The 12,339-nt window shown below is 47.9% G+C and overlaps 1 protein-coding gene across 15 annotated transcripts in view; it reads left to right on the top strand.

The window, feature by feature from the left end:
* Nucleotides 1–4,689: 4,689 nt before the first annotated feature.
* The window catches only part of TRRAP (transformation/transcription domain associated protein), a 110,906-nt gene continuing 103,256 nt past the window's right edge, over nucleotides 4,690–12,339 (top strand). For 9 of the 15 annotated variants that reach the window (XR_003793067.1, XR_003793066.1, XR_003793069.1 and 6 more), the window contains exons 1-4: nucleotides 4,690–4,801; nucleotides 6,944–7,104; nucleotides 7,516–7,565; nucleotides 11,710–11,820. Coding sequence is in view for 10 of the 15 variants with exons in the window: in XM_029219909.1 (XP_029075742.1) it covers nucleotides 7,005–7,104; nucleotides 7,516–7,565; nucleotides 11,710–11,820 (261 nt within the window). In the remaining 5 variants the exon portion in view is untranslated. Of the gene's footprint in view, nucleotides 4,802–5,253; nucleotides 5,319–5,453; nucleotides 6,092–6,943; nucleotides 7,105–7,515; nucleotides 7,566–11,709; nucleotides 11,821–12,339 lie in introns of those variants that run through there. The other 6 variants (XM_029219914.1, XM_029219906.1, XM_029219911.1 and 3 more) reach the window with 5 other exon arrangements.

The following is a 12,339-nucleotide window of genomic DNA, read 5'->3' as shown; positions in this document are numbered from 1 at the left end:
CGTTCCTCCACTCTGCGCCCCCTCCCCTCCCTGCGTCTGTGCCCGCGTCCGCCGGCTCTGACTCAGCGTCCCTAGAGGAGCGTGCACCAGTGTGAAGCCCAGAGCAGGCCCCTTTGGGCTCTTTCTCCAGGTGGCTTCTCCCCTCATGACGCACACGGCTTGGAGATGCGGCTCTTCATTCAAGAAAAGTGTAGCACCTACTGTGTGCAAGGCGCTGGGCAGTGGGCCTAGGAACATCTTGTGTACCTCCGGAGGGAAGGGCTTGGGTGCAGGTGCCCAGGTGCAGGCGCTGGGACTGATGCCATTCCTCAGTTTACCCTCTCTGCACCTGCTGTAAAATGGGGTTTGTGGTCATACGTGGGCCCACAGCGACAACGCTGTCACTGAGGGCCTTGGGACACTCAGACAACCAAGATAAGGAGTGACCAGGCTGCTCCTTGGACACTCCTTGGCCTAAGCAGGGGCTTCCATCTGCCATAACGGAACAGAGCATGTCTTTTCTCCTAGAAGGTGGCCGGCCTGGCTGATCTTAAAGACTGGACACCGGCAGCCTGGATCCTGGTCCCAGCTCTGCCTCTACTTTATCCTTGGCAAGGGAGCCCACCCAGAGGGGGTGTTGGATGGCTGGTCTCACCTGGCCGGCACCGATGCGACCACAATTGCAGGATGGGCTGCATGGGAGTGAAAGAACTTCTGGGACAGCTGTGGGGTCCCCTGAGAACGGGCCCCACTGGCCCCATTGCCATCTCACTGTGATAGAGGGGAGAACAGATTTGAGTGAGTCCCCTTAGGAAAGTTAAAAGTGCTAGCCACTCCCCGGTGGCATCAGTCACCATTGTGGGGACAAATACCAGGCCTAGGAACCAGGAGACTTTGGATTCTGAGAGTTATGTGACCTTGAGAAAGTCACATAACTCTCCTGGTGCCTCAGTTCACTTTTCTTTAAAATAATAATAATGCCCCATGAGACTGTGGTAAGGATAAAACGACTTGACACATAGAACAGTGCTTGGACATAGTAAGTAATCAGTGTTGGCTGTCATCGTTAGAATTGCTTAAGGACTTGGGAGAGTTTCACTTGTCCATCAGGAATTGAGAAGAAAATTGTGCTTGAGAAGAAAATAGTATATTAAGATTATAAATTGAGTTTCAAATATTTGACTATTTCACATTTTTCAAAGGTCTGGTTGTTTGTGGTTTTTGTAATGTACTAAATGCATAAATAGAATAATAACATTTATTACGTTTTTTTCATGTGTAACATTATTACATTGAATAACTATACAGTAGCCATAGATGGTCACATCTATGTAACAGAAGCCACCTGCAAGGCCACCCTGAAGCTGATGTTGATGTGACCCTTCTTTGTCTAATTCCCCACAGGTATCACCTCCCCCAGAAACCTTCCTTCTTCTGGGCTCTCACAGCACCTGTCTTGATGTCAATTCTTGTCACTGAAAATCTTTCTAAAGCAGGTTAGTCGGTCTGTTGGCCCTAGCAAAATGGTATAACTGATTTCCCTTTGGTAACAGAAGGGCAGCAGCCCTAGTGTTAATATTGCTACCACAAATCCTCATTACCTTGCATTGGAAATGTAACTGTGGGAAGTGGGGGCCACTGAGCTGATAACAATCACCCCCGATCAGCTCTGGAGAGGCTTTGGGGGTTAAATTCTATGGTAGTTTGAAGTAGGCAAAAGGGAGTTCAGGGTGATCTCTTGTTGAATTTACCATGGCTCCAGGCCTAGATCTCAGGTTTACTGGATTTTCTGCTGGAATTTTTCAACCACAGGACACCCAGCCACCTTGTTGAAACCCACAAGAGACCTAGGGAGGATTTGTTAATTCATCACAGGGGAAAGGTTCTTCATAGGGGTGGAGCCCTTAGGGCCAGCCTCCAAGAAGCCCAACAGGTGAGGCAAAGGTAAGCAGGGACTCCAGCACACCAGGGGACAGGGGAGGGAGGATGGCCTCTTGGTGGCTCTGAGAAGGTCAGACTGAGGCCTCATGCCCTGAACCACTCCATGCAGAGACCACTTGTGCAGACTGCTCGTGCCCACCAGAGTGAATATTTTGAGGCTCCCTGTATTCTTTTTAGTGTTCCAGCTGTTCCTATCCTATGGGTTCATACAGTATTATTCCAAACAGGGTACAAATTTATACATTTGTTTATGGGCCGAATTGTGTCCCTTGAGAAATCCATATGTTAAGGCATAATCCCCAAAGTGACTGTATTTGGAGACAGCACCTCTGAAGGGGTAATTAAGGCTAAATGAGGTTATAAGGGTGGGGCCCGAATCCAATAGGACTGGTGTCCTTATAAGAAGAGGAACAGACACCAGAGATCTCTCTCTTGAGAGAGCACAGAGAGGTCATGTGAGCACATAGTGAGATGATGCCAGCGCATAGTGAGATGATGCCACGTATAAGCCAACAGAAGAGGCCTCAGAATGAAACCTACCTTGGTGGCACCTTGATCTTGAACTTCCCAGTCTCCAAAACTATGAGAAATAAATTTCTGTTGGGTAAGCCACCCAGGCTGTGGTACTTTATAATGGCAGCTTTAGCAGACTAAGACAACGCCCAATGGGCAAAAGGAATACATTGGTAAAGAAAGACAGAGGGACTGCCCTGGTGGTCCAGTGGTTAAGACTCTGCATTCCCAATGCAGGGGGCCCGGGTTCAATCCCTGGTCAGGGACCTAGATCCTGCATGCTGCAACTAAAGATCCTGCACGCGGCAACGAAGATACAGCGTGCTGCAACTAAGACCCGGCACAGCCAAATAAATAAATATTAAAAAAAAAAAAGAAAGAAAAGGAGCTTTCTGTCTAGGAGGGAAAAAAGATGATAAATGAGTAAATATAATTTCTGATTCTAAGGAAAATTCCAGTATTATGAGAGCTAGTGGGGGGGGGCAGGCAATGGTTTTCTTATATTGGGCCTTAAAAAGGCCTCTCTGAGGAGGTGACATTTGAGCTCATCAAGGATGACAAGGAGCCAGCTTTGTGCCTCTCAGGGAAGAACATTCCAGACAGGAGAATTAGCTACAAAGGTCCTAGGTGGGCAGGAGGCACAGCAAGGCCATTGTGGCTGGAACATGAAAAATGAGGCTGGGAGGTGCACAGGCCCAGGGATTGAGGATAAGTTGAAAAGTCTTTGGAGGGTTTTAAGCAGAGGAGGTGCATGATCTCACTTATCTGATAGAGATGAAGTTGACACTGTCCCCAACATCTAATTCAGGAGATAGACAAGAAAACAGGCAAAAATCATAGCAGCATGATGGGTACTTTCGTAGGAGAAGCTAAGGCCATGGGAAAGCATGTGAATTTCACCAGTTACCCTCCCCGCCCCCCCAGCTGTAGGTCTTTATCACATGCAATTAAACGGAAACTTATCAAAGGATTTGTGTACTGCTGCTTTTTTTCTCGACCCCTCCCCCAACAATATTAAATACCCTCGGATGGCACATTGGTTCCAGCCCTTAGATTTTTCAACTTTACCCAGTTTTGGACCTCCTAAATTTTGGGGTTGGTGGTGGTAGGAGCAAAGAGGATTTTGCTTGCAGGTGGGCAACTTCTTCCATGGGGGAAGGAGTGTTCTGACCCACTATATTTCTCCTGCGGCAGAAATAAGTGGCACTATATATATCCACTTACAATCTCAGCGCTTCAGCTGAGGCTTGTTCTTGAGTGGCAACATTAAACAAAAGCAAGGAGCATGTCTCTGAACGTATCTTGTAGGAATTGCAAGCTCTATTTATTACCAGGTGTGAAGTATATCTGTCTGAGAAGGGAAAACAAAGATTCTGGTGAGTTAGTGATGATGGGGTGGCGGTGGGGCGGTGCGGGGCAAGCAATGGGGAAGTACTGTCAGGAAGGGGCAGGAGGTGGAGCCAGGTCCTGGAGGGGCTGGAGGTAGGTCAGGTTATCACTTTCATGCTCTGTCCATTTACCATGATTACCACGTGTTTCCAGGAACAGCTCATCATTCAACCAGTCTCATAGATGGAGTCTGCAGGTGAGGCCTGAGGGGGCCTCCTGGTCCAGCCATCACCTCATTTGGGCATCCGGGCCCCACTTTCCCCTCCCTCTCATCATTGCTCTGAGCCAAGGCACCTGCCCCGTCGCGTAGGCGCTGAAAAGCGGTCCACTGCGGTCTAGCCTCGGAGTGATGCAGCTGCAACAAATGACCAGGCCGGCCTCTTCCAGGCAGAACACCTGAGCTCTCCTTTGCTTACAGGGTCTCCGTCTGTCTGCAGCCTTCGCCTTCCCAAAGACCCTCCTTACCTCCTCCCCCTCCCCGGGCTAAGAAGGACCCCAGGGCTCAAGCTGGGGAGAAAACCCCGCCCAGCATGCCACGTTCAGTTCAGGGGTGGCCTCTTCCCGGGCCCGTCCGCCGTCTGCTAAGGAAGCCCCGCGGGTGCCCACCGCCCCGCAGCAGCCCCCAAGCGTCCCTCTCCAGCCTCCTGGCTTCTGCGAGGATACTTAGGGCAGAAAGAGCCGAACCAAAGACGCTTGTCACTGCCTGCCCCTCCCTCCCGGCCTACGGCCCCGCCCACGCGGACAGAGGTTTAAAGGGCCAGGCAGGCGCACCCGGGCGTGACGCCTCTCCCCACTCCCGCCGCCCGCCCAGGCCGCACCCACTTGGAGGCGGTGCGCCGGGGCCTATTCCTCCGGCGGCGGGCGCGGCCGCTTTAAGCGGGGGCGGGACTGCGTGCTGCGGCGCGACAGCGGCGGCGGCTGAGAGGGCTTAGGTGGGGTCGCGGGCTGGGGCTGCAGGAAGCCGGCCGCCGATGTCGGGGTAAGTGTGGGCAGGCGCGGTACGGCGGCGGAACGGCCTCGGGAGGCGCGCGATGCGGCCCCAACGGGTGCGGCGGGGCCCGGGCGTGGGGAGGCCTCTGCGGCGCCGCGGTCAGCGGAGCGATGGAGGGAGGCGCATAGCGATGGAGAGAGGCTCCGAGCAACCCGGGGTCCCTCCGCCCCCCATCGGGGCCCAGTCCGGGTGGCGGGGGCCGAGGGCGGCTCTCAAACCGCTGCCACTGCTGCCTGGGCTGGCCGGGGATCGCCGGGAGGCGGAAGGCTAGTGGCGCGGGAATTGACCCTCGGCGCCCGCCGTAGCCCGGCCCAGGAGGCGGGCGTTGGGTGTCCGGAGAGGGTGACAAAAGGAGGGAAGCCGAGGGCTGTTTGAGGCCGGGGAGATAGAGTGTGGGGTTGGGGCCCCTTCCCCCCCTTCCCCCCGGAGGCGCCCCCTGTTGCCCTGGCCCCTCTCGGCCTCCACGCAGGCACCTGGCTCGCCTGGCCCGGCGCTCAGAGTGAAGGTACCGGCGTCGACAGCGCCCCCTCTGGCCCGGCGCCGCCGCCTCAGGCCTGGCGCGGCGGGGCGGGGCGGCGCGGCGGCGCCGTTTGCCGGGAGCGGGCGGGGCACCGGCTCCGGCCCGCACAACCTGGGCCGGGACGCGGGGGCGGCACCGAAGCCAGGCCCGGGCCCTTGGCTCCTGGGGTCTTGGAGCTTCTCTCCAGCTTGGAGGCGGGGTGGGACGTCTTCCCTCGGGGCCCCCAACCCCCCGGCCCAGCGGATAGCGGAGCCTGGCCTCTCGGGGTCTCGGAAAATGGGGGGTTGACGCCTTCGGTGAAGAAGTGGATCCAAGCCTTTAAAAAGTTTGGGCACGACCCACCCGAAGTTTCTTAGGTAGGGAGTGGCCGTGACCCTGAGTCTTGGGTCTCGGTGATGGGAGGTGAAGAGGAAGCAGAAGTCGGGTCATCCAGCGGGGCTGCCAGAATCCCTACGGTTGGTTTCATTAGTGACTTTTCCTGCCCCCGGAGCCGGCGGGCTGCGCGGGAACAGCGGCAGGCACCCTCTCTGCTTTTGGTGTCTCGAGAGGGCGGGCGGAAGAGGATCTGTGGCGTCAGGGTGGCCCCATTGCTTGGGGCAGGAGTGTGAGCTGCAAGGGAGCGTATCTGGTAGGCAGGGCCGTTGAAAGGCCTGCAGAAGAGTTAATGGTGTGTTTGTTGAAGAAAGAAGAAAAGCAAGTCATGAAACTGCTCCTTAATGTAGAGTGAAATGTGACTGTTACATTCGCGGGGAGGATGGGTAAGAGCAATTTCACTAGGTTCTCTTAAGAGGGCTCTTAAAATAGAGACCAAGTCTCCTGTTTTTCAGCCTGGAGCTGCAGTTCTCAAAGTGGGGTCATCCACACCTGTTTCCAACTCACTGAGGTGCTTTTTGAAGCATTTAGCCTATTGTATGTCAGATGCAAGCAAAATTTACAGCTTCCCGGACGCCTCCCTGAACCGAGGTCTCTGGATGGTGCTTGGGAGTCCACCTTTGGCTCCTGGTTTTAGTGCACAGTGAAGTTTGAGAACCCCTCACCTAATGCACAGGTGGTCCAACTACAGTCAGCAGACCAAATCCAGCCAGGTGGCTGTTTTTATACAGCACGAAAAATAAGAATGGTTTTTACATTTTTTTAACGGTTGGGGGAAAAAATATCAAAAGAGGAATAATGTTTCATGATACAACTCAAATGAAATTCACATTTCAGTGTCTGTAAGTAAAGATTTATGGATTACAGCCATGGTCGTTCGCTTACAAGTTGTCTGTGGCTATTTTGTGCCTCCAGCAGAGCTCAGGAGTTGGGACAGACCACAGAGCCTGAAATATTTACTCTCTGGCTCTTTACAGAGAGTTTGCTGGCCCCTAGCCTAGGGAAAGATGGACATACCATAGGAAAGAAAAGCATCTGTGTATAAAAATCTTGTTTAGAAATTAATAGACAGTATGGACTTAAGTAACTTTTATTTTCAAAAAAGCAGAGGGAGCAGTGTTGTTTTCTGAATTGATGGAAAACTATTTAGATTAACACAGGCATTTAGGTAAGATTTTCCTAGCGATCAGGAACCTGTGCCCTCAGTAAGTTGGTTAATCATATGCTTCTTTTTGTAGGCTGGGCAAACTCGTGGTTATGACACTTTTCTCTTGAGAAACGAACTAGCTCAAAAGAAAAATGGCGTTTGTTGCAACACAAGGGGCCACGGTGGTTGACCAAACCACTCTGATGAAAAAATACCTTCAGTTTGTGGCAGCTCTCACGGATGTAAATACACGTGAGTTGATGCTTTTCGTCATTAAGAAACGTGTTGATGTGACTCCTTCATCTCAGTTCAAATGATGTGCACATTGAGATAAGTAGTCACATTAACTTTTATCTTAATTTCCCTTTTCTCTACCTCGTGGAGAAGCAAAGTGATGAGCATTTCTGGCTGGAGCCCCAAAGAGGCACGCATGTGGGTGCGCGTATGTGTGTATCTGTGTCCTTGTCTGTGCATGCACGTGTATGTTTGGGAGTATGAGTGAGTGTGACTGGTTGTAGGGAACTAGTTATGTGCCTGCTTCTAGACCATGACAGTCAAACTGATAAGATCTGATTGCTTCTCTTAAATTATTAAATCCAGTAATTTTAGGAACATTCTTAACAATTTCTCAATTAATCTGATGGTTTGTTTTGCCATTTACAGCTGATGAAACAAAGTTAAAAATGATGCAAGAAGTTAGTGAAAATTTTGAGGTATGAGCTTTATATTTTATTTTATATTATATTTTATAAAGCTTTAAATTTTGAGATATGAGCTTTTCATTTTGAGATAAGTATTCACATGTGCTTTCCTACAGCTTCCCTGTCAGTCTTTTTACTAGTAACTTAAAAATTATCTTTGTTAATGTAATTTGTTGTATTTCAAAATTGAAATTTGTACAGTGTTCTCCAGTTTCTTCACACTGGTGATAGTGACTCCCGAACAGTGTTGAGGAATATTGCTTTTGTTTTGGTTATTTGACCTTTTTCTCTTTTCTTTTCTTTTTTAATTTATTTATTTTAATTTATTTATTTTTGGCTGCGTTGGGTCTTCATTGCTGCACGCGGGCTTTCTCTAGTTGTGGCGAACAGGGGCTACTCTTTATTGCGGTGCGCAGGCTTCTCGTTGCAGTGGCTTCTCGTTGCGGAGCATGGGCTCTAGGTGCACGGGCTTCAGTAGTTGTGGCTCGCGGGCTCTAGAGCGCAGGCTCAGGAGTTGTTACGCGTGGGCTTAGCTGCTCTGCGACATGTGGGATCTTCCTGGACCAGGGCTCGAACCCATGTCCCCTGCATTGGCAGGTGGATCCTTAACCACTGTGCCACCAGGGGATCCCCTTGACATTTTTTTCATTTTCAACTATGGTAGCCCTTTTAGGCATATGCTTTCAGGATACACTCAAACTTTTGTTGTGGATTTGTTATGTTAGGTAATGGATGGTATGGGAATGAGAGCTGGCTGGCAGTTTTGGCTCTCCTGTTTATAACTTCTGCAACTTTGATCAAACAGTTTCTCTCTTCTGGCTCTTACATTCTACAATTTTATATTGACCCATAGGTCCCTCAGATTCTGTTCATTTTTCTTCAGTCTTTTTTCTCTTTGTTCTCTGATCTGCCTTCAGATTCACTGTTTTTCTGTCATCTCCACATCTGCTGGGATGTTATTTTTAAATTTCAGTTTATTTGTATTTTTGTTTTAAAATTTTGGTTATTGTACTTTCAGTTCTAGAATTTCCATTGGGTTCTTCTTTAGATGCCACTTCTCTGTAGAGATTCCCCATCTTCATTTATTGAGACCATGTTTTCCTTTTATTCTTTGAACGTATTTATAATAACTGCTTTGAAGTCTTTGCTAAATACAATCCTCTATAAAGGTGGATTTTTATTGACTACAGGTCACGTTATCTGGCTTCCTTGCATGTCTGGTAGTTTTTGATTGTACACCAGACATTGTGTGTGACATGTAAGGACCCTGGATTCTGTTATCTCCCTTGGAAGAGTGTTGATATTTTCACTATAGTCAGCAGTTCAGGTGCTGGCTGATCTCACTGAACTTGTGTAGGCTTGGTTTTATGCCATGGTAGAGAGGATCTCTGGGAATCCCAAGGGGTTTCCCAAGTCCCTCTGACTTTGTAGGATTCAACCTCCAAACCCCATCTTTCTGTGGATCTCATCAGAGGTTGATTTTAGATTTTTTTGGGCTGGGGCTAAACTAGGCCTTACTCTGGGGCATGGTCCTTCCTCAGCTGAACGTATGAGGTGCTATCAAGGTGTTAAGGTCTTTGCACTGTGTCGAGGCTGGACCCCCAACATCCTCTGACATTGCTAAACCTCTGATGTCTTTCTTCATTTCTCAGTCCTCAAGTGCCCACTCCCTGGTAAGCCTCAGATAGTCTTACCTTCCCTCACCCATAAGTACAGCCCAGTCCTCAGTCAAGGACTCACAGGAGACCATCCACACCCCCTTCTGTAGTTCCTTTTTCTCTGGGGCTTTGCCGTGCAGATTCCGGCCACTTCAGCTGTTGCAAACTTTGGTATTTGCACCTCAGCTCAGCAGGACCATCATGCTTTCCTTGGGCTCCAGCCTGCTGAGCCTGGTTGGGAAACCGTACCCAGGCAGAGAGCCGAGGTGGGGCACAGTTGGTGAGTTCCCCTTCTTCTAGAGATCATGGTCTTGCACTGCCTCTGGTCCAGCACCTGAAACTGTTCTCTCATATTTTGTCCTACTTTATGGTTAGCCTGGTACCAGTTAGTCTCAAAAGCCGAAGAGAAACTCGCTTTTCTTTTAATGTGGCTATGATAAAACCTTTCTCAGAGTTAATATGATTAAGAACAATAGATAAAATGTTTCCTAGCCTCTGTCATGGTCATTTGAATCACTAAACATTAAATAAATGTTCGTGGGATCGAATTAGATACCCTACTCTCTATAGTAATGGATGGTATTTTTGTTTGCTGAGGGAATTTTTTGTTTTTTTTTGTTTTGATTTAAATAGATGTTTTCCAGGATTTGTTGCCTTGAACTGAGGTGGGAAAAAATCCTGAGATATTTAGAGATTGAGCTAAAGAGCTTTCTCGTCTCGTCCACCCAAGCTGTTAGTGCAAATTGTTAAAAAATAAATAAATAAAGCTAAAAAAAAGAGGTGGGCGGTAGAACAGGAAAGGCCTGCATTCTGCATTTTATTGGAAGAACTGCTAGGAGAGAGCCACAGCCCTTAAAGTTTATTTGAGAGGCTGAAATTGTGGAGCTGCCTGTGATCCTCCTAGTGTGGGCGTGGGGCTCTTTCAATTAAGTGTCTCAACCCTTTCTCTCCTGTTTAGGGTCTGGCAGTTAGCAAGTTAGTTCCTGGCTTTGGTCTCAGATGCATTGATTAAATTAACAGAATTAAAAGTTAGCAAAGTAATAACACTTGGGGCTTTTCCAAATAGTGCCTTTTGAAATCTGATAGGCATTTACCTTAAATGAAATTCAGATGACTGAGTCCTTCGAAGAATGAAATACTAGAATGACCACCAGTAGGTAATTCTAAATTACCACCACTGTTATCCCAGAACAAAATATTTAAGTGAAATTAAGAATTCCCAGTGGTTTAAGGAATCTTAGAAATTCATTTCATTAACCACTTAGGGATAAGATTCCAGGCTAAGTAAATATCACATGGGCCATTTCCCAGGGCAGAAAATAAAGAAATGTTGAAGTTAGAAGTCACAGGAAGCATTCGTATGGATCAAAAAGCCAGGGGCTAAGTTGAAATACTGGCAGAATAACTGGGCACCTTGTTGAATCTTTCCTGTGGGAGAAATTTGAAACTTAGATGTTTGAAGGCTGTGGAATCTGGATGGTATGGGCTGACGTGCAGATGAGCTTGATTTCTTGATAACCTTGATAATGTTCCATCATGACTCTTACCCCTCTTTTCCTTCAATCCTTGAATGTGGGTGTTTCGTAAAAAGTCTTACACTTTGGGGTTGAAAGGTGACAAATACAGTTCTTGTCCCCAGTGGATTCGCAGTCTGCTTGGGGAGGGGCTGGTGAGGTGCTGTCTGGCTCCTAGGGGTGCCTCTTGACACACAGCGTGCTGTGGGCACGGGGCCCCTGGAATTGAGCTCTGGGTTGGCCGTGGGAGACCAGTGCTCAGGTGTGCATCCCAAGAATGGCGGTTCTTTCTTTGCTCCTGTGGCAGCGCACTCTTTTCTGGTTTTTGCCTGTATTTCCTTCTTTATAGACTGCTCAGGTAATAGACAACCCCATGTCTTTATCTTCCTCCCAGATCAGTGTCTGGAGCTCCAGACACATTTAGCTGCCCAGATGCCTTGACTCACCAGCTTCTCAGACTCATGATAATAAAAGTTTAAATTCCTTCCTCTTATACTCCCATCCCTGCCATATTGAACTAGAAAAAGTTCAATATGTACCTTTTACACTCAGCCTTTCTCGTCATTTTGTGCCTTTGCATGTGCTTTCCTTAGAACCTTTCCCACTTTCTCCCGTGGTTAACTCCTGCTGGCCTTTTAGGTTTTAGTGTCAGCATCACTTCTTCGGGAAGGTGGTCTCTGCCATTGGTTCCATCCAGTCAGTCATGCCCCATCGTTCAGTTCCCTTAGTTAGGTGAACATTCTCCACGGTGCGAGTGTTTCTAGGTTTACCAGTAAATTTTAGTGTTTAGTTCTCTCTAATTGGATATCAGAAGCAGCAATCATCTTAACTTCTTTAAAACTATGTTATCACTAAAGCATCTGAAAGTATTAAAAATTACTATCAGCTCTGCTACAATTTTTTCCTTTTGAGGTTATTATAATATGTGAATTTGAATATGTACACAAACCTTTATGGGGTTTTCTTTTATTTTTGCATAATTAGAATGTCACTTCATCTCCTCAATATTCTACGTTCCTGGAGCACATCATCCCTCGATTTCTTACATTTCTTCAAGATGGAGAAGTTCAGTTCCTTCAGGAGAAACCAGCCCAGGTAAACCTGTTCAAAAATATAATGAGAAAAAAAATGTCCTGCTGTAGGAGTGCAAGCACTTAAGAATGAAAACAACTCAAAAAACTTATGGCTCCCCTTAAAAACAAAAGAAATTTTGTCATATAAGGATAACTTTGTCCAAGGCCATTGCCTCCTCAGCTAAATATCTTGGTTTTATTTCCTCATAGCCATCTCTTTCACAATTTAAATTCTTCACATTTGCTGACCAGTGACGTGTGCATATGCTATGTATTATAGCCAAATTCATGTGTATATATAGGAGGGAGCAACAGTTTCATGACCCTTCCCATACCTGTTGCCCAGCTCTGATCTTACTATTTTCAGTTCTTGTAACTCTGGCCAGTTTTGTTTTATCTATACCCCCACCCACTCTTTGCCTCCCCCCTCTTCGCCTTGATTATTTTAAAACAGTCCCATCATAACTTTTTTCCATAAATATTTCAGCATGTATCCCTTAAAAATAACTTTAAAAATTACCATAGTACCAGTGAAAGCTAA

Source organism: Monodon monoceros, unplaced genomic scaffold (genome assembly GCF_005190385.1).
Source record: "Monodon monoceros isolate NGI ecotype Baffin Bay Population unplaced genomic scaffold, NGI_Narwhal_1 Super_Scaffold_13, whole genome shotgun sequence".
NCBI lineage: Eukaryota > Metazoa > Chordata > Mammalia > Artiodactyla > Monodontidae > Monodon > Monodon monoceros.
The sequence above is the reverse complement of the archived record's forward strand: the minus strand, read 5'-3'. Positions and strand labels throughout refer to the sequence as shown.